The sequence below is a fragment of the Mustela nigripes genome, chromosome 5 (assembly GCF_022355385.1).
Source record: "Mustela nigripes isolate SB6536 chromosome 5, MUSNIG.SB6536, whole genome shotgun sequence".
Lineage (NCBI taxonomy): Eukaryota > Metazoa > Chordata > Mammalia > Carnivora > Mustelidae > Mustela > Mustela nigripes.
The window spans coordinates 91,585,525-91,611,575 of NC_081561.1; the positions used below are offsets into that span (position 1 = coordinate 91,585,525).

Here is a 26,051-nt window from a genome sequence, read left to right on the forward strand (position 1 = left end):
ATTTCTTTGTATCTAAATGCCTTTCACCTTTTCACTAACAATTATTATTTCTAAGCATTTTGTTTTCCCTACCCCTAGTTTCTTCCCCCTTTTCCCTATCCTCCCAAGAGGGAATCTTGCTCAAAAAGAAAAGGCTTACCTAGAAACCAAAGATAGACCCTCAGAAGAAGACACCAAGATTGGTTATGTCTCCAAATAAGTAATACCAAATAATTTTCATTGCTCTCCCTACTCTTAAAACTAAAGGAAATTTTTGTTGCAAAATTGTTGATTTACCTCAGGCCTTCCCTTGCCCCACCCCCTGGACATTTACTGGGATAAAGTAGTATTACTGTACTTTTAAGGGAACAAACATGGTGCTATTAATTTGGAATCAAAATCACAGAATTCTTTTCCTGATAAATGTTCTTTGCAAAGAGCACCTTTTGGAATTCACTATTTATAAATCCAAATGACACACTTTTTCCAACATCTCAGTAATTGTAGAGTGAGGGTTGGAAATGCTTTACTATTTTACTGCTGCTTCTAAAATATAAGGAAATCTAGACTGAATAATGCCATTTTTCTTGAGCCCTCACAATTTAGGCGTTTTATTTTAATCGCTGGCCTATTATATTTTTCTCATTCTGTTTTATGAATGAACGTTATGTCTTCTTTAATTTTCTACTTCTGTGAAACTATTTATTTCCTGTCTGGGAATTTTAAAGATTTAAAAAAAAAAAATGCACACCCCTAACTTTTTGTTCGTGGAGGGTAGGCTTGCAGCATCAAAATTAGTCTCCCCCCAATCACTCTGAAGGCAGGAGAGAAATTACAGATTCACTGAGCAATCACCTTTCCCAGCAGTCACCTCCTAGGTGGGCCAGTGCAATTGTTTGGTGTCATTTATTCAGAAATTGTTTAAAGAAAGGAAAAATGTGAAAATTTATTGTTGAAATTGTTAATGAGTATGAAAGAGATTTAAAGACCCCTTTTTACCCAATTAAAAATTATAGCTAGAAAAGAGCTTATTTTTTCTAAAAACAAGTGACAGTGGGCAACTTAAAGAAATGCTTAGTATTGACTGGTTCTTGTTCTGCCTAATCTGTTAAATTATTTACTTGATGGGTTACAGTCTCTGATGCTTACTTCCCAGAATTCTGACTCTAGTTGACCTTTTGGTAACTTCTGCAGACTGAACATTAAAAGTTTTAAAACATAAAAACAAAACAATTTTTCACCTAAACATAATGTAACAGATTTAATGTTTAGGGAAGTCCTAAATTACTGAATTTTACTTTCTGTCTTTTTCATGGTCCCTGTATGGAACTACAGAAATGACCTAATCCTTGAAAGTTCCTGGTGATGCCTATTGTAAATAGAGTCTTTTCCCTTTTCAGCCAGGGGCTGGAGAAAAGTTTTCTGTCATTTCTCCAAAAACAATTATCTTGAGAATTTCGGTCTGTTTTCAGCTCGAGCCTGAGACTAGAAGCTACTGTGTTTGGTGACAGCCTCCTGTCTTCTGCCAGCAAAGGTGCATTCTTTGCCTTGATCTTCCTGACCTTCCCTTTGCTCTTGACAGTTATTGTCAATTATATCCTTTCTTCGGGAGCCAGATAGACTTCTTCCCTCCCTCCGGCTACCCTGGGTTTGACCTCATCCCATCCCGCCCCATACCCTCACTCCCAGCTTTTACTAATATTCCTTTTAGATGATCTTTTTTACACTAACCTCTACCTTCCATCTAAACGTTCAACAATTAGTCTTCTCTCTTGAGAGTTCCCAGGTCTAGTCCAAGTTCATTCCTTATGTTCTGATTCTTTCCTTCCATCTTTTTCCCTACCTTTAACGGAGGGCATGGAGAGGCTCCTGCCTGCCGTGTCGCCTCCTTTCTCTCTCTCCCACGGTGTATGTTTTAACCTTCTAATGAGTCACTCACTGTGTGCTCACACACAACTTTCTCCTCATCTCTCTCTCTCTCTCTCTTTTTTTTTTTTTTTTTTTTTTTTTTTTTTTTTTTTTTTTTTTTTTTTTTTTTTTTTTTTTTTTTTTTTTTTTTGTTAACTGTATCCAGCTACACGCATTTGACCAGAAAGAGGGGAGGCCCCCAAACACTTTCCTTCTCCTTGCTTCACCACTGATGTCTGTGTGTGCTTTATCTCTGTTCACTTGAAGCCTACCACCTTGCCTGAGCTTTTTCCTTTGCACGCGAGGGCTCCTGTTCCTTAGAACCTCAGCATCCCCCCCTGCTCTCCTTTGCTGGCAGGTGTGTGGCATTTTACTTCCATACATAAACTATATCAAGGACTCAGCTTGTTTTGACTCTACCATTATGCACAAAATGAGAAAACTTTTTCAATGCCCACACCAATTAATTATGAATAACTTCAGTTCTCTGTTTTATTCTTTAATTTATATTTATCACGTATCGGTCTCCTTTTTCTACCATTATTTTCATAGGGGCTAGCTTTATTTCAGACCTCAAAGTAAGTAAGTATCTTTCTACATTGTTGACTCTATTATGTGGAAATCCAGTTTCTTATTGTACCGTGACTATTTAATTTTCTCTCTAGCTTTTTTGTTCTAGATTTTAAAATAAGCTATTTAACCTACTGAAGAATTTTAGCATAATCAGGGTTAAAATATAATTAATATAATGTAATAAGTCATGTTGACATGACTTCAGTGTGTTTTTGTTATCAACTAAAGACCGGGTAACCAGAGATAAATTTATATTTGGGTTGCCTAAAAATTGAGGTGTTTTTTTTTTCTTTTTTAATATATATATAAAGAAGTGGTTTTCTGTTTCATTTGGAATTTTCCATTCTTCCATTAGCTTTCAGTTTTCCCATGTCTAATATCTGGACATTGCATTGTGTCTCCCCTCCCTTGTTTTTAACAGCAAATTCCTTGGGATCTAATAATAAGAATTAAGAATCTTTTGGTTTCCCTTTGGTTTGACCTATACTCATTAAAAAGTATTACCTTAGTTTTATTGAAATAGTTAAGCTTTATAATGGCATTGCCCTCAATTATCATCTATTTTATTTTTATAAAGGAATCAGATTGTAGGGACTTGGAAGTTGTGTGGCTCAGCAGTACATTTTTCATTTTGAGCATGACAAAATTCCATGATACATATTTTTCTTATTAAAGTGTTATGCCTGTTTTTATGGACAAGGCCAAGGGATTTCATGTTGAGCCCAAGCAGTTCAATCATATTTAATGGAAATTTGAGAGATGGCCTCTTTTTTATTTATAATAGTTGCCAAAATAAGATTAATCAAAGACTGCATAAAAACAGTCTGATCATGCATTTCTTGAATTTTGCAAAGTCAAAACTTCAACTCATTATTATTATTTATTATTATTATTTTATTTTTTTTTACAGAGGTAGCAAAGCCTCTTAAAATGTTCCAGATACAATTTAGGGTTGCTCTTTTCAGACATCACTGAATTAAGAGTTTATGTAAAATCTCATTTACTTTAGAAACTTCTAAAAATTATGAAAGTTCAGGGATTAAATTTAGTTATTTCTGATTTAGGTAACATACTAGAAATTTTATTTTCACTTGTGATTTTTTAAAAGTTCCTCTGTAATTACTTTTTTCCCCACATTTTTTCCCCCTAATGTTTCCAGATTATGATTAGGCCACATTAATGGTTTTTGGTCTGTTATATGTAACAGTTGCCTGAGTACATTTTAATATGTCCATCAACATGAAAATGAAAATAAAATTATTCTTGCTACCATCTTTCCCTGAATACAGAATGGCAGTTATAGTCCTGTGTACAGTTACCATGTGACAGATGCAATCACGTGAGACAGAGATGGTTGTAAATTTTCATATCCTCCTTCTAAGCATTTGTTTGTCAGATTACATTTCATGCTATTTGTGTGTTTATATTCACCTTGTGTTTTCACTGCTTGTTAAAATGTTTATTCCATTTTTCAGATTTCTCCTTTTACCATTCCGTTTGTGAATGACAGAGAAACTCCTAAGTACTGACTTCAACAAAGCCTAAGTACAAGAAGAGAAAAGGGTTCCGTTGCCCAGGGATATTGTATAATTAGGATAATAATCCCTACTGTCCCAAAAGGGCACAGTGATATCCCATCCATTGCTGCTTTTCCCCAAGACTAAGGATTTTCTAGCTCTTTCATTGGAATGAATTATTAAATAAAACATGGTGAAATGGTGTAGGATGTATTTGGTTCCCAGGGTCTGAAACATGAACCCAAACCCTACAGTCCTAGTAGCTGGAACACGGGGTTTTAAGAAAGCCGTCAAGTTAGACATCTAGGTGTTTCTTTCCCCATTTTAGATGGAGATGTAACAGTTAACTTTGAAAATTCAAACGGGCACATGATACCCATCGGAGAGGAATCTACCCGAGAGGAAAATATAGTAAAATCTGAAGAAGGTAATGGCTCTGTAGCTGAAAAGGCGCCACCTCTGGAGGAAAAGGCAGAAGATAAGAAAGGTAAAATCAAGAGAAACTCCATATTCTTTTACGTCAATACAGCTCAACATTAGGCTCCAGATAGTGACTCTTAAGATCAGTTAGGAAAGAGGTTTACAAATACAAAGAAGAGAGAAATTACAACGAGTGAAGAGAAATAGAGTGGTTTTCTCAAGTAGATGCATCCATTTTGTGAGTATATCCTTTAATTTTTTACTTGGAAGCATTAATTAAAAGTAATCAGCAGATAGCTTCTTCAGTCATTAGAGATAGCTGGGAATATTATCCCTTCCTCAGGAGCTTTCCCTCAGTATTTTCTCTTATTTTTAGAGAAAAATGCCACCAGTCTGAAAATCTTCTACTAGTTAGAAGTGACCTTTGTGAGCATGTCAGTGTAGAGGGATGGAGGAATATCAAAACGAAGATGGCTTTTTCAGCCCATCCTCGTCTCTCCAATCGTGGGAGCTTGGCTGATGGCATCCATAGCCCAGATATTGTAGGTTCTAATCCAGGTTCTAGACGTTTCTGCGAGAGGGACAGTTGCCAGAGATGCGGGAGACTTTGGTTGCTGTATTGACCATAGCCTCAGCTTCATGCCTTGTCTGCCAATTGGAAGTTTCAAAATATGCCAGGGGCAATTATGCCATTCCCCGAAGGCTTCTATAAAGACCTTGGTTTCTAGAATGAATATGCTATGGTCAATTAAGTTACCTGCAAAATCTGTGTCTATCAAGGACCTCTCAAAACATTTTAAAAGTTCCTGGTCACTGATTGATTGATTACATCTCCCTAAGACTTCTCTCACATGCAAGAACCTCTAAGCCTTTTATTTAATGCAAATCAGAATTGAAACCCATACAAAGTAAGGATTTGTTGGAAAATTCTAGATGATTCTGTGCAGCGTAGAAATGACTCCTCAGGAAAGGGACTGTTTCCTGTTCTGTAATGTCTGCCCCTGAGTTGGATGGCAAAAATTTTCAGACCTAGCTTATGTTCTGTAGGCATTGTGAGAATTCTTAGAAAGTGCTGAAAGCAAACTTCTCTTCCTCTGTTCTTGACCCAAGTCCTCTAAAGACAAAGAAAACAAAAGAGCACTTGACAGACACTGTAACTTAAAATCATCTTTTCTGGAAGTCTGTAACCCCCTAGCTGCATATATATTTGCCTGTAAAAATTTTAGAAGCCTCTATGAACTGTTAGAAATTTATTATTTTGCTTTATTTATTCAACATTAAGTATAGTATTCATGGGGCTTTACTTGGTCTTGTTCTATTGAAGGACTCTGGTTAAACTTACAAATACTGATTATAAGAAATTAGCTAACATTTTTAACAATCATATTCCTGGAACATAAAAAGAAGAGAAATCTAAATAGATTTCAGTGGGATTAATTTGAAAGTATTCATGCAATTAATGGTTTTGTTGTTTTTGTTTTGTTTTGTTTTAAGTCCACCTGTCCTGTCTCACCCAGACTGTTAAATTTCAGACCCATCTGTGGTTTGTCCCTGGTTTGGCCTTTTCACATTCAAGAATCACATCCTTCATTACACAATAGTGCCATCATTAATGCTTGCCTGGTCCATGTGGGATGTCAGTCAGTGGACCAGCCAAGCTTCAAAGGAAGTTTTTCCCTTATCAACTTAATAAAAAGTTGCTGACAGTTTTATGTTAATGAAACCAACAGCCTTGATGTTCTGAAAAGATGGGAGACCTCATAGTCATAGGTCCATGGATATTTGAGAGGTGTTTTTGTTTTCTTATTCTTTACTTGGAATTAGTACATTTGGTTCTTTTTGATCAAACAAGACGCAAGATAGCATCTTGCTTGGCTGGTGGGTGTGTCAAGAGATGGAATGCTGGACATGCTGTCACCCCACCAGTACGGCAGCAAAGCCTCCCTCTCAGTGCAGGCATGGCGCACCTGTAGCCACACTCCGAGTGAGGGCAGGCATTTGGTGGGGAAGCCACTTCCTGAGCATCAGCAGAGTGTCTTTCAGACCTCAAACAGTACGCAGTATAATGGGAAATAGAAAATACCTCATAAACAAAGACAAGCACTTATTTCTCTGGGAAGATACCGTTAAATTCCAAAAACAGCCCAAGATTCACTTTTACTTCTGCCCCTTTCATGGCCCTGCCAGCAAGCAAATCTACAATCCCATGTTCTTAATTAACCCTTTTGGTGTTCTTAATTCCCTTTCAGGGGGTGAAATCCTCCCTTTCCTTTCACAATTAAGCCAATTTATCCAAGAGCGTTCTTTCATCTGTTAATTGCTTATGTTTGCAAAACCGTATCTCAAACCCTTAAACTCCCAAATGCCTGTACCTCTTTGTAAGGTCATATGTCAGTACTTTAATAACAGAACCATCTGTGTTAAAGGAAACAGAACAAGTGGCAGATGTGCATACACTGCACCATGTGCAGGTTCCACCTAGGACCCTTGCAGGTTCCTGGGGCTCCAGACGACACTGGCCTCCAGAGTTGGGGCAGTGGTCTGGGACCTCCTCTGCCTACCACTGGAGACTTTTCCCTTAAAACCTTCAGGGCTTCCAGTCTCCCATTATTCCTTCTCAGGAAGTGCCTTTAAATATATAAGAAAAGCCGATCTGTAATCTGTGATACATGCATTGGTATTAAATCTAAGAAATCTGAAAATTATTTGATATTCTACCTATTGAGGTGTTATAGCGAGCATTCCGTGAAGTAACAAGTGACTTACATGCATTTGTTCCACAAATAATAATGAAGTCCTTCCATGGGTAGGATTTGCTAGGGTCAGGAGAAGAGTGGTGAGTCAGAAATGGTCTTTGACTTCAAACAGATCACAGCCTGCGGGACCCAGCATGGGAACAGGTGATCGCCAAGCAAGATTCAAAGTATGGAAGGCCTTAGCACATGGAAGCAGGAAAGCTTGCAGTGGGGACCAAATTTCATTCTTAGAAGCAGATATTTCCAAACTGAGATCTGAAGGAAACAAGGAGGTGGTCAGGTGAAGGAGAGGAACTGGGGCATAGGTGCTCTCCCAGCAAAGTGAGGGCCACGCGCGGCTCTCCGTTTATTTCTAAGTATTGACCTGATGAAAGGAGCCATCGTCTAGGAAACAGCTGTCCTCCAGACGTACTATTTTAAAGCATAGTATCTGTGTCAGCCCAGCATGATTAGACAGCCCTTCCTTAACCTTCTTTTGAGAAGATAATACTCATTGACGCCATCAGTTTATGTCCTATCTTCAGGTCATATGGTACTGAAAAATATAAAGACTTCATTCATTACCTCTCGGATACAAGGAGAGAGTTTGTTTTCTACCAGTGTAACCATGTTTTCTACCAGTGTGGTGGTGGTAACCATCAGCCAGTCTCATTCATTGAATAGACTCGTGTTTAAAGCCATGTGTCTAATGGGATGTGACATTTTTGACAAAAGGAATTTATAATTTAGTCAGAAGAGCATACTGTTGGCACACAGGGACACACACACCCACCTAGGGTTCTCCACAGAGTAGACATAAGTATTGGCTCTTTGGCAAACACACACACAGTGTTGGTAGAGGTCACAGAGGGTGGGGCTGCGGGTGGTCCTTGTCCACATACGCCAGGAGCTTGCATGCAGCATGTTTACTTTTCCTGTAGTTGGGATCGTCACTCCCAACTGTCATAGAGTGAACATGTCCTCCCTCCCAAGCCCAGAAACTGCATTCTTTGGGAGACAGCTTTAGAATTTGAAACCTTAGATAGAAAGAAGAAAGAGCTCAGTGAGAGGCCGGTGAGGACAGGCTAAGACCTGTGAGGGTTTGTAGCATGAAAGAAAATTGGGGTTCCCGGTGGTGCAGGTGTCTGATGGGTTCTCACCTTGGACAGTATCATCGGGCTTGATCTCTGTGTGTATGCAGTGTCTGATCTTACAGAGAGTCACAGAGAGAGGTATTTGCCCCGTGTCATAAAGACTGACAGATGAACATAGGTTTATATGTTTTATGGTAAAATGAAATGATTGATCTTTGGCATCAACTTCTATTGTTCTCTGACCTAATTGACATTTGTGACTCAGTGGCCTTCCAGTTCAGACCAGGGAGGTTAGGAGACTCACCACTTAGTTAAAAAGATACAGTATGTAACCAGAAACGTACACATCCAAAGTAGCCTCCAGTAAATACTGAACAAGCAACTCAGACCATAAATACCAGTAAGTTTAGGGGCAAAAGGGGACTGTGGTGGGCTTCATGGCTGGGGGAAAATAAGAGAAAAGCTTTATTGATTATATACTATAACTTGGATCATTCTTGTGTTACTTATCTATGGGGATTGAGGGGATACAGTAAAAAAAGTATGGCAGTCTCACTTGAACTCACTACAGTGAGAACTGAAACAAAAGAAATACTAATAAAATGTAATGCATTCTGATATTCACACCCTTTCTGGCCATTCAGTAATGGGAGATTAGATCCATTGAGGTTTATTAGTCTTGTCTTAACACTGTCTGATTTTTTTTTTTAATTGTGCTCCATTTTTAAAGAGATGCTGCTTAGCTCTTTGGACCAGAACTGTATTTTAATTTCGATCATCCACCATTAGAAACAATACAGATGTGAGTACATGAGTGAACATTCAGTGTCTCTGCTTCCCATAACGAGAGACAGACTGTTTCTCCTCTAGTTAGGCAAAATCTTGTGAAAGTCTTCTGTTCTTCGGTATGAATTTTTTTTTATGAGTTTCAGCCCTTGTCTTTTCAAAATTGTTACTTGTGTTTACATTGCAAAACCAGTATGGTATTTTGGGGAGTTCTGCACCCTTTGTACCTGGAGTTGTGACACTGTTTGAAAAGGTCAGAGGAAGTTTCTGGAAAACAGGAAGCTGCCCTTGTGCACTGTGAGAGCCTAAGAAAATTTTAATGGTAGAAAATAGTTTATTCATCAGTGCACTGTGCTTCCTGGAGAAGAGTCTACAGAATCTTCCTTAGCGTGAATATGATTGATTTTTGACCATAATTTGAGACAGCACTCAAATCCCTTTCCTGTTGGCGGGGTGTGAGTTCTCCTGAGAGAAAGTCCCTGCACCAAGGGTATGAAGGTAATGGAGTCCAGTCACTGCTTCGCTGTCAGTCCTCCCAGTGTTATGCACAGTGCGCTGACCTGCTACTCTCAGTGCCCTTCAGTATTGTTAAGTTTAAATTCAGCACTCCTGCACAGGCCCGTATCCAGCAGCCACTGATTAATGGCTGGTGTCGGCCCCTGACGGTGGATATTGACACTCGTCCTCAAATAACTTCATCAAAGTAACTTGTGTGACCCTGTTTGATTGCAGGAATGATTTGTGTACCCTGATAATGCACCCAGTTTGGCTTTCAGCCTGTGAACATTTGATCCTCTGTGCCCCAGACTGTGCTCTCCCTGCTATGGCACACCACGCTGGTTCCGAAGGGCCAAGCAGCCATGTGTTTGTATCACTGTCGCCGTATGTCTTGCTCCTTCTATGTATATGGTGTGTGTCTGTATCAGTCTGCTTCTGTTCACTTTCTCATTTGTAGAGAACACTGAAAACCACTCTGAAACACCGGCAGCTCCTGTTCCATCTCCTCCAGCTCTTCCTAAGCCTAAACCCAAACCTAAGCCCAAAAAAACACCTGTGCCTCCAAAAGGGGCTGCCGCCGGGGTCAGCCCCAAGGGTGACGAAGTGCCTCCTATTAAAAAAATTACCAAGGCGCCTGGTAAGCAGGCCCCCATCCCTCCACCCAAGCCAACGAGCCGAAACACGACCCGAGAGGCTGGTGAGTATGCTCCCCTGGGGGCTGGAGTCTAGGGTGTTTGGCTCTGGGGTGGGGCCCATTGCTTTTTCTACTAATGGTGGCCTTTTTGGTGTCTTAGAATGTAACACCAGTGGATTTCACTTGAGAATACCCAGAAGATTCCTCTGTTGTTGCCTCTACCGAGGGAAAGTCAACCAGTTGATTAGTTGACCTCATTATATTTGGGGTGAATAGACCTCTTTTATTCCAAGTATCCACTGTCTGTCTAAGAACCAGTAGAAGGCTTCAGGGTGTAGTGTGCCTGATGAATGCGATATGTGATCTGATATCACATTATTTACAATCGCCTGGCCTTCTGCCTATTTGAGTTTATGGGTGGCTCTTTGGCTTGGATTTTCCTCTAAAATATCTTAAGTTGCATATGAGAATATGACACATCATTGATAATTTTGCTGGATCTTAGTATCTTAAATCCTTCTGCATACATAGTTATTTCTCTACTGACAGATGTCAGAGGGTTCATACCATTCAGTCCAGCTCTACCCCTCCACTTTCTACTGGAATCACAGCTTTTTCATCCAGGTTGAAAGTCACATGCTTAATGTTCACTGTCCACCTCATCCCCAGACTCCCGTGTGTTATAATAAGGAATAACATCCTACAATGTAGTTAACAAGTCATTATTGTATGTCCTGGGGGGGGGTGTTTGAGTGACCTACAAATGACATGTAATATCTCTCCAGCTTTCCTTTCAAATCAGATATGCTTAATGCAGAGTGGAGCTCCCAGTTTTCTAGTCATGTAGCATAAAGAAGCCTACCATGTCGTCCAGCTGTAAAAAGACAATAATCAGAGTATACATGCTGAATGACTTTTTCCATTCACATTCCCCCCATGTTGTAGCAAACTATATTTTCTGCAAAATCAGTATCAAAATCAGTAACTTTCTTGCACATGACTACCAGGATATGCCTTCATGTTTATCTTTTCCCCTCCATCATTTATACCCATACTGTTCAGAAAATGGCTTACTCGATGGTATAGCAGACCGCCAAATACAAATAGATGTTTCTTTGCCTGTGCTCCTCTCTTTGGCCTTTGACCTCGAGTGTCTGGTATCTTCTAATAAGCTCTGAAATGAAATGTCTCAGAACACTGTGCTTGTAGTGCCCATGGGCCATCTCCTCAGGTACCAATGTCCCTGTGTCCATTTTTGTCGGTATTGCTGTGTTTCCCAGAATGCCTAGCAGACCTGAGGAGCAGTGCTTGAAGTGAGACAGGCAGTGATCCACTTCTTAAAGAAGAGCCCCAAACAATCACCCCATGCTTGGACATTACACAGACTTGCTCACTTTGTCCTGCCCCATAGGGCAGTGGCTCACTATTGACTTGCTTTGGATTCTCTCACTTCTCTCAGAAGAAAGCTGGTGATTAATCCAGGGCAGGGGACAGCTTTCATGAGAGATTTTGAGTTATAGCCAGATGTTTTACTTGAAGGTTTATTTATGGGCCCACGATGTTCCTAGGAGAATTATACAGTCACATTTTTATCCGTTGTATTAAATAAGGCCCCGCTGGCTGATGGTGTGAATAACAGGGTCTCTCTTCTCAGGCTGTCCCAGATAAACAGGGGTTTCATTGAGCTATACCAACAAGCCTGATGTGCAAGAATCCTTTTATCAAATATTGATAGTACTCCTTCAGAATCCAGCTGATACTCCATTTGTAATCATTTAGAACTTTCTATGTTTTATTTGAATAATGTCCTTTGAGAAAAGTTACTTCAAAATGCAACTCGTGATTTTTAGTCAGATGTTTCAGTTCTAATTAAAGCTATCAGTTAGGATTCTTCTTCAGTTCCTCAGTTAATATAGACCCCCAGATAACCAGATGCCGGCTTAGCACATTCAGCTGCTTTGTGAGTGAAGTAAGGTCAAATCTCCTGTATTTTTTTTTTCTTTCTCATTGTTACACACTGTGTTAACAACGGAAGTATTTAACTGAGGAGAGGTGGCTTTACTTTTTTAATCCTGGCATTAATTCAAGGTAGCTTAAGCAACATGGTTGATTTCAGCCAAGTCTTGTCATTTTAGAAGAAACTTAAAGAAGTGTGACTCCACCCCAACCATTTAAAAAATTTGTCTTTTTTTTCTCAAGTCGAGCTGAAGTTAACTTTGCTGTTAGAAAAGAAAGAATTGTCTTAAAAATATATATATATATAATCCACATTAACATACATATGGGCGTGTGAAAGGGATTCTGTTCAATTTACGTGCAAAAGTAATTGAATGTGTTTGGGCATCAAATCCTTAGATCTTTGTTGTGAAAAATAAATTTAGAATGGACTTAGATTGTAGAAGTTTGCTGAATACTCTTTTTTTTTTTAATTTTTTTTTTAAGATTTTATTTATTTATTTGTCAGGGATAGAGGGAGAGAGAGCGAGCGAACATAGGCAGACAGAGAGGCAGGCAGAGGCAGAGGCAGAGGGAGAAGCAGGCTCCCTGCCAAGCAAGGAGCCCGATGTGGGACTCGATCCCAGGACACTGGGATCATGACCTGAGCCGAAGGCAGCTGCTTAACCAACTGAGCCACCCAGGCGTCCCTGCTGAATACTCTTGTCTTATTAGCAGATGAAGATTGTTAGCTTGAAAGAAGTAATATGAGCAGGCCCAGACTTGGGATAGTATGAATTCTAGTTGTGTGTATCTAAAATTATAAAACCCCAAAGCCATAAAGATATCCTTTAAGTCTGGATTTTGTCACCAAATGAGACTCACTCTTTTTTAGTATATCAGAGTTGATGAAGTCTTCTGTCTCATTGTCTATTCCTTTATTCATTCTTCACCTCTTGACCCTCCCCCAGCTGACTTCAGTAAAGGTAAGTTATCATAACGTGTGTTGTGGATTGGCTCCACCGTAATAACAAGGTACTTTTTTAGAGTTCTGTGGAGGATGGTTTAACCCCTTGTGAAAAAGAAGGAACGTACAACATTACAACAGAAAAAGCAATTAGGAGAAATTTATAAATCATACAGGTCATGAAACAGAAGACATTCTCACAGGAGTTTAAAGTTGTTTGCCAAAATGATGTAAAGAACAGTTGAGCTTTTTTTTTTTCCCCCTGAAAATAGTTTGGTTGAAGGCAGTCCTACCCAAAAGCAGGCAAATAGCTTCTAGTGGCCACAACCATTCTCTGACGAAGACTGTCTAGGAACAGAAGCGCTAATGAATATTGGCTTTGTGAGGGTGTTTGTCCCACAAGATCTGAGAATGACACTCTTGCCCTTCAAATTATTCCAATACTACCCATGTAGACATTTTCTGTAAAAAAATAATAATGATAACTTTTTCTGCCTTTTGATATTTGGTGGGTTTGGGTTTTTTAAATTTAAATTCAATTTAATGAACATGTAGTGTATTATTTTTTTCAGAGGTAGTTTAGTGATTCATCAGTCACATATCACACCCTGTTCGCATTACCTGAAGTGCCTTCCTTAATGCCCGTCACCCAGTTGCCTTTTGATATTTTGAAGGGGACTTGTCTTTCTGATGTGGCCATGTGTTTTCTTTCTGTCCCATCGCCACTGCAGGGGGAGGTATGGGCCGGCATGTCAAGCTTCTTTCTCTGGAGCCATGGGGATAACTGGTTTAGAACTGAGTTCCTTTGCCTTTGGTCCAGAAAGGAGCCACAGGGATATACCCTGGCCATTTGGAATATGCGCCACTCCATTCCCAAAAAGCATCATTGAACTTGTAGAATTTGTGATGAGCCCAACCTGCACTCTAACCAGACAGCTGCTGTCTATCCATTATACACGATGATGTCCTTTCTGCGGGGTACGCAGGGACCCATTCGGATGACCTGTAAGGCAAGCAGCTGAGGACTTCCCCTCGGCTGGTGCAGCCAGAAAAACTAGAGGGACTCCTCAGTCTCCATAGGAGAGAACTCTTGTCCCTTACAGTTTTGCCTTTATCATCATTGGCTCCCTCCTAGATTCCGGGTAGGGAGGAGGCAGAAAATAAAACCATTATCCTTATTAGCCTACTTCCTTTTATTTGACAAATGTTAACATTTTAAAGGGAGCATCATAATTGACAGTTGCAGCCCGTTTGTTTCTTTAAAAGGCTTCTTTGACTTTTAACGCAAAATCTCTCTGTTTTAGCTGGTTCCTCTCATTCAAAAAAAACAACTGGGTCCAAAGCATCAGCTTCACCATCTACTTCCTCCACCTCGTCTCGTCCCAAAGCTTCAAAGGAGACACTTTCTAGCAAAACAGGGACAGTGGGAATCACAAAGGGCAAGAAAAAAACTGGCAAGCAGCCAACCTCTCGACTGGCCTCGGATGCAACCACGTCTGGCATGTCCGACCTTAAAGGAGAACCTTCTGAGATGAGGGTGGAGAGTCTCAAACCTGAGCAGACTGTCCCCGGGACCGAGGAGCAGACCACAGGCAAATCTAAGTCTGCAGTCCCCCCACCTCCTGTGGCTCCACCACCTTCTCCCCCCGCCCCTCCTCTTCCTCGTGAGGAGCAGTGCACTGTTGCCTCAGACACTCCTGTTGTCCTGGTCAGTGATGGAACTGACCTGCCCATCCCTGCCTTAGACCCAAGTCAGCTTCTCTGGACCGAAGAGCCCACCAACAGAACCACTGTCTTCTCAGGCCCTGGCTTAAGTGTTAGCAGAGAAAATGCAAAATGGTGAGTCGGGGCATAAGCCCCATATTCGTCTGTATCCCCTGTGCAACCGGGTGCTAAAGATCACTAAACCACTCTATTGAAAATGAACCTACTTGGTTTTGTTTTACAATTTAACCTAGTGATTGTTAGGTAGGCACCGATATCATCCAGCCATTGGTTTTTCATAGCCTGCCCCAGGAATGTCATAGGCTACCGGAGAAGATGACATCAGTCCTACTGGCAGGTACCACTTCACATCTGTGGCTTTCGAGTAGATCAGAGCCTATTTCATCAATGTTCAGCAATCCCTTTTCTTTTCCCTGGACAGTTCCCTTTTCTTTCCTTACAGTGGTTATTTTACTTGTGTCCAGATGGGTCACCCGTTCCTGCCTACCTTCAATACAACAAGTCATTTAGCCTTTTCTTTCTCTAAGAAAATAAAGACCAGTAGGAAAGAACTCTCGGATTCCATCCCTCTCCTCCCAGCTTCAGAGGGGCCCCCTTTCTTGCTTCCTCAGTTCCCCACCCAACTCCAGTGTTACCTCCTCTCTGACGCATTTCAGCACTCATGCAGACAGAATTGGTTGTCGCATCTACTCTACACTGGCAGCCCCTTTTTTCCTCTCCATGGGACAGAGCTAAGCAGCATATCTGTTTGCCTCTGTATCCCCAGCAACCAGTACAGAATCTGGTATGCCATAAACATGACATCATGCATTTACCCCAGCCAGAAACCTGGGATTCATCCTCAGGGTTCTCATTCTTCTTCATTCTTGCAGCTAATCTCTCACAAAGGCCTATCCGTAAAGGCAAAAAAGACATACTAGCTCTTCTATCCCACAGATACAAAGGGAGGGCTGTCAGGGTATAGTAGACTTCTGGAGAAGTCTTAGGGTTCTTAAATCCAACCTTAAACCCAACCTTTTCTCTCCTGTTTCAAAGAATAAAACCAAAATTCACTCTTGTGATCATTTAATATTTTCTCTTAAAAAAATAAAAACAACTTTGTCATGTTAGACTTAAAAAATAGTATATTAATTAAGTTGACTTGGATCAAGAGATAACCATCGTTAATTATTCAGTGGCTGATAATAATCACCTTCATTTATTGAATAGTTATTTAATGTCAGGAACTGTCAGTTATCATTCACATAAGTCTTACGTGAAATATCTCTGTTTAATAGATGAGAAAACTGACACTGAGAGAGGGGAAATAGTTTGCCCTAGATTACCCATTTAGCAAGTAGCAAAGTCAGAATGCACGCTCAGAGCTGCATGGCAGATTCCATGCTCTAAGAAATTGTATGCATTTCCAAAGCACTTGCTTCTACTTCTGCAATTTCTTTCGTGTTCGTTTTTTGTTTTTTTGTTTTTGTTTTTGTTTTTATCATTTTGAGCACCATGGTTTGAAGGAAAGCCAAGGAAAGATAAATGTTAAATTATAAATTATTTTACTTACTTGACACATTAGTAATCAATATGGGAGAAGACATAGAAAGGAATGGCTCTGATGTCCTTAACACCTCCAGCACATAGCAAATGACTTCATTTAATTACACTGTGGTTTTCCAGCACTGCATTGAACTCCAACCTTCAGAACTCAAAAATCATTCTTTCAGGAAATATTTCCTGCTTGCCTTCTATGTGCAGGGCACTGTACTCAGCACCAAAGATACAGAAGTAAGCAAGATGGGACACCTGGCTGGCTCAGTCAGTTGAGCATCTGCCTTCGGCTCAGATCATGATTCTAGGGTCCTGGGATTGAGTCCCACATAAGGCTCCTTGCTCAGCAGGGAACCGTTTTTCTCCCTCTCCTTCTGCCTGCCTCTCTCCATGCTTGTGCTCTCTCTCTCTCTATCAAATAAATAAAATCTTTTTTAAAAAAGTAAGCGAGACCAAGATATTACAGTTAAATTAGTTTTTACCAAAATAATATCCAACCTGCTCAGGAAGTACAAATGTTTAAGACAGGTCTGAATAGATTGAATATATAGGTTTGTTATTTAGTATACGAAAACAAGATACAACAAGGTGATTCCTTAGATAGTCTTAGGCAGTGAGAGAGTGCATATCCCAGGGTGACTTGGTTCTGTCCAGCCTGCTTCCTCAGACTTATAGGAAAGGGACTTTACTGTGCAAAGCACTGCGCTGCACGAGGAGGGGGACTTAATGTCAGTCTCCAGCCCAAGTACACACAGGATTTTCAGACAAAAGAGGCGAGTGTCTGTTCCCTATTTCCATGGGAACTATGATCAGAGAGCAAGCTTAGGACATCATTAGACATCGAGGTATTTATATATAGATTTTCCTGTCACTCCAGATAAACATAATCCTTTCTTAGAAGAGGGCATTGAGATTTCCTTCTCTGTATGTTCTTCAAAGTTAAAATTTAAATTACAATTCATTCCACAGGAGTGGTTTGTTTGCTCTTGAGTTAATGAGCCTGGAATAAGTAGTCTCTCAAATTTTTTTTTTTTTCCAAATTCTTTCTTCCGTTTTTAAGTAGATATTTCAGTTAGAATTTCTAGCTCTTAGTCACTTGCTTTACTTAGAACTTTCCCTCAGTTATGTTTAGTGAACGAATGTGTGAAAATCCTGTCATCTTATGAAGAGGCTTCTGTTTGGAATACAAATATCAAAACTTTAAAGAAGATAAGTGGCTATGTGTAAAAATATCTTCCTCTATTCACACATTGCAGGGTAGTAACCGTGTGGTAGATTTTCTATTTATTGGCGGCTTCATTGGTATCATACAGGTCTGGGATAATTTAAGGCAGTCACTAAGCAGCCCATCTGGAGCCCATATCCAAAGGGAACTTGACTGTGTTTAGTTCATTTCCACGAACACTTGAGTTCGCTGTTTTGTCGAGTGTGCCCAACACATTTAGGGGGCAAAGGAGAGTCCAGTCATGAGTGGATAGACACAAATTTGGAGTATAATAATTTAATGCTAACTATCTATATAATATGATATGAATATAACTTACAATGTCAAGTATAAAATACAATATAACATTTAATAGGTAGAATAAGAGTCGTAAGTCTGGGTTCTACACTGGACTTGATACCTTGTTTTGGGCAACACACCCCTGGTCTTCTCAAGTTCTGTGAACTGTAACTTACCCAACCCCTTATACTGTAGAACAGATTAAGTCTGTAAATGTAGGCAGAAGTCTTTGAAAACTACAAAACATTATAAAATACAGATGATGCCATTAAAATAATGATAGATATCATAATAAATTAGTGAGCAGTGACAGAAATAAATACCAAGGTTCAGCCCTGAAGTTTCTCTTGTTCTGCTCTTCAGAATGTATTATTAATTGCTACATCTAGTAAATGTGCTGTGGTCACCCACAGTACCAGGCTGGCTAAACAAGGATGGCCTCCAGTGGCAATCAACTAAAAATCCGGACCATGGAAATCATGGTTCTCACACTGTGGAAACAGTATGGTGGTTCCTCAAAATATTAAACCTAGAATTACCATGGGACCCAGCTAGAATTACCATGGGACCCAGCAATTCTCCTTCTGTGTTATATAGCCGAAAAAATTAAATGTAGGTCCTTGAATAGATAAGTGTACACCAATGTCCTTAGCAGCAGTATTACAACAACCGAAAGGTAGAAGCAGCCCAAATGTTCATCAACTAATGAGTAGATAAACAAAATGCAGCATATGACATGATGGGATATTATTCAGCCTTAAAAGAAATTCTGATGATGTCTGCTAAAGCATGGATGAACCTGGAAGACATGTTGGTAAAGTAAGTCAGACACAAAAGGTCAGATGTTGCATAATTTTGCTTCTGTAAAACACCTAAAATAGCAAAATTCATAGAGACGGAAAGTAAAATGGTAGTTTCCAGGGACTAGGGGATGCAAACAGGGAGGTATTATTTAATGGGTCAGTCTCAGTTTGGGAAGATGAGAAGGCTCTAGAGATGGACGGTGGTGATGGTTGTACAATCGTGTAAATGTTCTGCCACTGGACTGTATGATATAAAATGGTCAAAATGGCAAATTTTATGCTGTGCGTATTTTACTTAGTAAAAATAAATATAATGTGCCGTGCATAGTTTCCCCTTTGAAAACAAGAATTTTGGCTGTTGGATTTTTCTAATAAGTGCAAATTTTTTAGAGTGCTTGGACCAATAACCGCAAAGTACAGTTTTTCAGTACTTCAGGTTCTGATGTTTACCTGTTTTTACTACTCAAAGAACTGTTTTTTGGTTTTTCAAGTTCATGGCAACAGCAAGCACATGGTTTGCACAAAACGGTGTTTCAGAAGTGTGATGTCCAAATTTGGATGCTTCTATTTATATCAGAAGACAATTTGGGGATTTTCTGAATCTTAAAATGAATATTACATTGTTTTTTATATGCTAGGTTTTCGATATGTTTTCAGTGACATTTTTTCTTATTCTGGTCTGTGAAAACTGGCAGGCTTTGTCTATTTATAGAAACTTTAAGCCAGAGACTCTTACCAAGCTAACTGATAGAAAATTATTGCATCCGTTCACATCACCTGTCTTGTAAAGAGTACACTTAACTTCGCCCTTTTCCATATCACGTTACTAATATATTCCTGTGAGAGGCAGTTTTACAAATGGAGAAACTAAAACACAGAGATGATACATGATTTTTTGACTTGACACACTGGCTGTGATGGAAAATAGGATTAATTCATATATCAGCTAAAGAAGGTGTGTCTTTCTGTCACTCCTCTTCTAGGTGTTGGGCTGCAAATCACTATGAATCCCCCTTGTCAAGGAGCTTTGAGGGCTGAGATGGCAGACAAGTGAATGGTGGTCGAGGTGCAGTGTGCTAAGTGCTCATCGGGTTGTCTTCAGGTCACCTTAAAGTCCGGGTGGTGGGGCAAGGATCTAGATGGAAGGCCAGTGAAAGATTCCTGAAGAAGCTATGACTTTCGCTGAGGCTTGAAGGATAAGTAGGAGTTACAGGTACAGAATAAGGATAGACCAAGTCAAATATTCAGAAACTTCTAGTCCACTGTTCTTTCCACTGAGGCCCCATGGTTATGGAAAAATCAATTTGCAAAATATAGTTTTACCATATTCATGTACTAAATCATGTATCAATATCAGACATCATCTAGCCATTCCTTTTCATTTTGTAGATGAAGAATCTGAAACCTTGAGAATGAAGTCCTGCAGTAGTCCTCTTCCATTTCACTGTCCCTAGCTGTCTATGTTTGCTTTCTCCTTTCACCAGCTTGAAAGATGCTCCTGAAACTAGAGCTCCCTCTCATGGTGTTGGTGTTGTCCCAGAGGGCTGCTCTGAGCTTCACACCCCCCCCCCCCCCCCTGTGTTGTTGTGCCTTTAACAGTTTTACAACCAAAGATGAGCCGGGAAAGGTAGCCCCTCCGCTGCTGACTCCTGGGCTGTTGGGAGAATCTTCAGAATCCTTCAGTGCCCCTGAGGACGAAGGCCAAAGGGAGTACCAGACCAATGACTCAGACTCTGATGGGCCTGTCTTGTACACTGATGACGACGATGATGAAGAGGATGAGGACGAGGACGGCAGTGGAGAAAGTAAGACTTTTTTCCAGAGGTGGGGAGGAAAGTGGATGATGGACAGAAGCAGGTGCGTTTTGTAATGACAAAAGCCATCGGTGATCAGATAGCTGATGTTTTCTTTCCCCTCATCATATTCTTTTCTCGAATTAGAAATGTGTGTCCTAAAGTTTAGCTTTTGATGACAGACCTTTCCAGAAGATGGTTCCACAGGGGCCAAGGGGTCAGGCCTTTGTCTATGAGGAGTCAGAGCTTTCAAATGACAGAGATGTTTTCAGAATGATTGGAGATGGCCCTTCTACTCAGATCTTTCTTTCTTTTCTTTACTTTTTTTTTTTTTTTTAAGATTTTATTTATTTGTGGGCGCCTGGGTGGCTCAGTGGGTTAAGCCACTGCCTTCAGCTCAGGTCATGATCTCAGGGTCCTGGGATCGAGTCTCGCATCAGGCTCTCTGCTCAGCGGGGAGCCTGCTTCCCTTCCTCTCTCTTTGCCTGCCTCTCTGCCTACTTGTGATCTCTCTCTGTCAAATAAATAAATAAAATCTTAAAAAAATATATTTTATTTATTTGTTCATGAGAGACAGAAAGAAAGAGAGAGAGGGGGGCAGAGGGAGAAGCAGGCTCCCTGAGGAGCAGGGAGCCCAATGCAGGACTCGATCCCAGGAGCCCGGGATCAACCTCAGGACACTTAACTGACTGAGACATCCAGGTGCCCCAAGATCTTTCTTGAATAAAGAGCATAAACTCGGATTCACTGGATTACTTATTGGAGGTGTTTGAGACTTCCACTCACTTTTATACTAGAGTTTAAAGAGAGGGGAGGGAAGAATGAGTCGAAGATGACAAATACCTTCAAAGAATCAAAAAAAAAAAAAAAAAGATTATTCCACAATAGGTGAGATAGGATGCCTTTTAGGAAGGAATGAGATAGTAGTTAAGCCACTTATTTATATATAACTTAGGGAACTGGAAAGTGCTTATTTTTAAAAATGTCTAAGCATCTTGACTTAAGCACTATGGAACTGAATGTATATATTGTGAAAAGTTGTTAATGATGAACCATCAGTTTGTCAAATTCCTTTTAGTTTGTACTGAACAGCAACAACACAATCATTATCATCCACCTGGTGTTGACTATTCTCTGTTGAGGATTCTTGCTAATTAAGGATTAAAACATTGCTACCGGAGTTAAACTTTTTCCAGCGTGATTTCTCAGTGAAGGAAAGGGGAAGACAAGAATTAACTGTACAGTATAAATTTTAAAAACTATGTTTTTAAGACTTAGAAAAGAAAGCGTTACGCAATCAGTAATTTCCGTGACATGCCGTCTCAGCAAAATAAACTTCAAATATCACTTTCCAAGTGATGAGGTGATATTTGCAAGTTTTTTCATGGTGCTCCAGCATTCTTCAGAACATTTTAAAAATAGGTCTTCAGTCTTTCGAAGTGAACTACATCCAACTCAAATTTTTTTTTTCTTTTTTTCCCTGAAGTTAATTAAAATTCCACTCTTGCATGTGAATAAAGAATTTTGTCTGGACTCTGTTTAAAGTCCATGCCATGTGTAACCTGAGTACTGCTTGCTTAAAGCCCCTTTTTTCTGCATTTCTGCCTCTTCCAATCCTCAGGTGCTTTGGCAAGTAAAATACGACGGAGGGATACTCTTGCTATCAAACTTGGCAACAGACCGTCAAAAAAGGAACTAGAAGACAAAAACATCTTGCAGCGTACATCTGAAGAGGAGCGGCAGGAGATCCGACAGCAGATTGGAACAAAGCTCGTCAGGTAATAGCTCCAGTTTTCGCACAGCACTCACCAAATCATACTTCTCTCCCACCTGTGGTGTCCTGCCCAGCTGAGATCATTGTGAATTCCTTGGGTAAGGGCACATGTGGCCTGTGTGGTTTTCCGAAGTTGGTCCTGGATGGTGAACCACTCAACTTTCCCTTTGGTCCAGCCATTCACTGGCTTTGGTGTCACCAAAGTCTGAACCAAGTGTCAACAACTTTTTCTATGAAGGACCAGTTTGGAGATGGTGTTGCAGCTACACCACTGTGTTAGTAACAGCATGAAAGGAGCCATGAACAACACATAGACAAATGGGTGTGGTCGTGTTCCAATAAAACTTTATTCCCCAAAATAGGCAGCAGGCCAGATTTGGCCTGTAAGTCATAGTCAACTCCTGGCTTAATCCATGGCTCTCTGGCATTCCTGTGATTGCCATGAGGTTCTTCCCTGTGGGCTTAGAGTATCTAGAAATACCAATTAGCTTCAATGGCCAGCTCCATCCAAGTCAGGTAACTGTAGCCCCCCTATTAGAGCCTCCCCCTTTTAACTTCAGACAAGTGGTTATCTGATTTCACATTCTGCTTCCAGCCATTGGAGGGTTTCTGCTTTGGCCACCAGTGACTTTGGAGGTCCATCGAACTGGCAGGTTTAATAGAAGTGAGTGCCAATGTTTGATGATCGGTGTAAGCATTCATTTTGCGGACTTCTCTCACTCTGCGTAAACAACAGAGTGCATCAACTGGGAGGAGAGAGCAGTCTGGGATCCCAGGGCAGGATTTGGAAGTGGAAGAAATTCTTCTACTTGCTTGGAAGTGGAAGACTTCTGTGACTGTGTTGGACCTGTGGGGTTGGTGTGGGACCGGGGTTCCGGAGGCTCTTCTCTGCTTGACAGATGGGGCCAACCAGTGGCTTGTGGCGGGAAATGCGATGCTGCACTGAAAGCCCTTGAGTGCCTGGATCGTAGCAGGCACATAATAGAATTAAATATTTTTATTAGTAATTTAAATCATTATATATCCCTTAAACAAGTAAAACATTTTAAAAAATTAAACCCAGTATTGGCACCTTTGTTCAGTATTTCTTTTCTTTTTTTTTTTTTTTTTTTAGATTTTATTTATTTATTTGACAGAAATCACAAGTAGACAGAGAGGCAGGCAGAGAGAGAGAGGGAAGCAGGCTCCCCGCTGAGCAGAGAGCCCGATGCGGGACTCGATCCCAGGACCCTGAGATCATGACCCGAGCCAAAGGCAGCAGCTTAACCCACTGAGCCACCCAGGCGCCCCTGTTCAGTATTTCTGAAGAGCAGCTTAACAATATGAAAAAAAGAAATTGTAGAGCAGCCTCTTCCTTGACATGGTCATTCCATTTGAGGGACGATACTAGAAGAAAATAATCCAAAAGGGAAACAAAACCCATAGGCTTTACGAAGATGTTTATTTCAAGGCTATTTATAAGCAGTGATGAATTAAAACAAACCAAGTGCTTGAAAACAAGGGATGGATGAAGGACATTGGGAGAAGCTGACGTGGTGAACTAAGCATAGGGCAGTGGTTTTCTGACTGCCTCATCAAGGATTTCTTGGAGGCGATACTCGGGCTTCTGTGGGGCAGTGTGGGTGTGTTTGCGGTGGGATGGGGAGGACTCCTTCACCCCACTCTCACCCATCCACCCAGAACAGCCTCTTCTGTCTGTTTTATATAGGGATTCTACCCCCAAGCCCCCAAAGTTTGAAGAACTCTCTAAGTATACACATAAACCATAGCCATTAAAATTTTTGAGTAGTTTTTAGCATCAGAAATATGTACATTTTATAGAATTGTTTTTCTACAGATACTGTACATCTGATCACTGTCGTTCAAAGATACCCGTGGTCCCTACCTTGGGGGCCTCTGTGCGTAGTGGAAGAGACAGAAAGAGATACTGCTTGGGGAGGTCAACTGAAAAGCGCAAACCTGTGGGTCAGGAGAACTAGGTATGAGGCTGTGCTCCAGCATTCATGAGCCCTTGATCTCAACCAAGTGAATTAATCCCTCATTTCCTCATTTGCAAAATGGAAATGGGTTACTCCCTTGCTGAATTGTTTGAGGATCCATAGTAATGTAAATTAAGCACCTGGTACAGTGCCTGGGACTTTAAAAGTATGAGCTAACAAGAGCTATGATTATTGACTTATCTTTATTATTACTTGTATGATACATGCTCTGATAGGTGTGTGACCTGTGTGTGAGCGCCGCATAGGGCAGAGAACCAGGAGTTCAAAACTCACTCACAGGACAGGTCAGACGCCCACCTGCAGGTTACTGTTTTAGTCATTTGTAAGATTTCAGTAGGCAGAGAAAGAGAGAAGGGTATTCCTGAAGGAGGAAACTCCTTCAAAAAAGGGAGGACAATGTCTTTGGTAGAGGATACGGTGTAGATAAAGGATTCATGGGTGGCCCCTCACCTGGCTGCCTCCTAGCTTCCTGGGTTCTTCTGTGGGCTCAGTTATGTAAGTTACTTTCAAGGTAGTTCTGGTGAAGATTAAACTTTAACAAACATTTTAATGAGATATTTAAAATATCATTGATTTCAGTTCTTCATACCATTTCTGCCACAGGCATAATGTTAGAATTGATAGTATCTTATATTAAGATTACCTTCATACATATGTTTACATGGCACAAACTCATCCTACATCCAGAAGGAATTTTACAACAGATCTGTGATTTATGATAAATTAATATTATAAACAAGATCAAGAAGAAAGTTATAAAGGGGTGTTGGGTCATTCAGCTTTTGTGTACAAAGAATTAGCTACTAGTCACAGATGAGCCTGGCTTTTCTTGAAGCAGATGGAAAGGGCCCATATATCTCAAATAACTCTGTGTATATTATAAATCTATTTGAGGGGTGCCTGGGTGGCTCAGTTGGTTGAGCAACTGCCTTCAGCTGTGGTCATGGTCCTGGAGTCCCGGGATTGAGTCTGGCATTGGGCTCCCTGCTCGGTGGGGAGTTTGCTTCTCGCTCTGACCCTCCCCCTCTCATACTCTCTCTCTCATTCTCTCTCTCTCTCAAATAAAATCTTGAAAATACACACACACACACACACACGCACGCACACGCAAATATACAAATCCATTTGAGGTCACAAAAGCAGTATTTCACTTGAAACTCTGTGCCATGTAGATCAGGTGTCTTTTGAGTTAGTATGAACTCTCAAGCAGAAAATTTTACGAGATTCTAATGATCTGAGTATTACTTAGGGGATGGGCTAAACTGTTCTAATAGAGACCAAAAAGTGCTCCAAATACGACACTTTCATGTGTTTATTTCCTTTTCGCAGAACAGTCCAGAGGTAAGTGGGCTTTACGGGGTGGGTAGGGAGCACTATTCCTTGCAGTCAGCCGGGCACCCATATTCTGTCCTTTTGCTCCGTGGATATTCTCATCTGCATGGTCCAAGCTGGCTCACATGATCGTGTTTAAGTTCTAGCCTGTGGAGGAAGGAAAGAAAAGGGAAGACATACTCAGTCATTTTAAGGGTAAAAGGCAAACATTACAAATACCATTCTGCTCACATCCCATGGCAGGGACTCGGTCACATGGCCACACCTTGCTGCCAGGGAGGCAGAAGTCTGTATTGGGAGCCACAGCTGTTTCTCAGGAGGTTCTAGATCTAAAAGGAAGAAGGAGGGATGGATCATGGGGAGTAGGCAGCGGCCTCAGCCACAATCTTTAGTCTCCAAACGAACGGAAAGGATGGTAACCCTAAAATAGATGTGTTTTTCAAAACAGGAAAAAAATAAAGTTTTGTGTCTTTGTTATTTTGCATCTCCTGCCAAGGGGACCTTGTTTGAAACCTGCAGTATATCCTTTTTTCGTCAC

General features: G+C 40.6%; 1 protein-coding gene across 4 annotated transcripts in view; it reads left to right on the top strand.

Annotated features, from left to right (window-relative positions):
- Positions 1 to 26,051, top strand: part of PHACTR2 (phosphatase and actin regulator 2) — a 191,398-nt gene that overhangs the window by 128,064 nt on the left and 37,283 nt on the right. For 2 of the 4 annotated variants that reach the window (XM_059400866.1, XM_059400865.1), the window contains exons 4-8: positions 4,306 to 4,464; positions 9,968 to 10,207; positions 14,351 to 14,885; positions 20,214 to 20,419; positions 22,029 to 22,185. In XM_059400866.1, the coding sequence (XP_059256849.1) occupies positions 4,306 to 4,464; positions 9,968 to 10,207; positions 14,351 to 14,885; positions 20,214 to 20,419; positions 22,029 to 22,185 (1,297 nt within the window). The remainder of the gene's footprint in view (positions 1 to 4,305; positions 4,465 to 9,967; positions 10,208 to 14,350; positions 14,886 to 20,213; positions 20,420 to 22,028; positions 22,186 to 26,051) is intronic. The other 2 variants (XM_059400868.1, XM_059400869.1) reach the window with 2 other exon arrangements.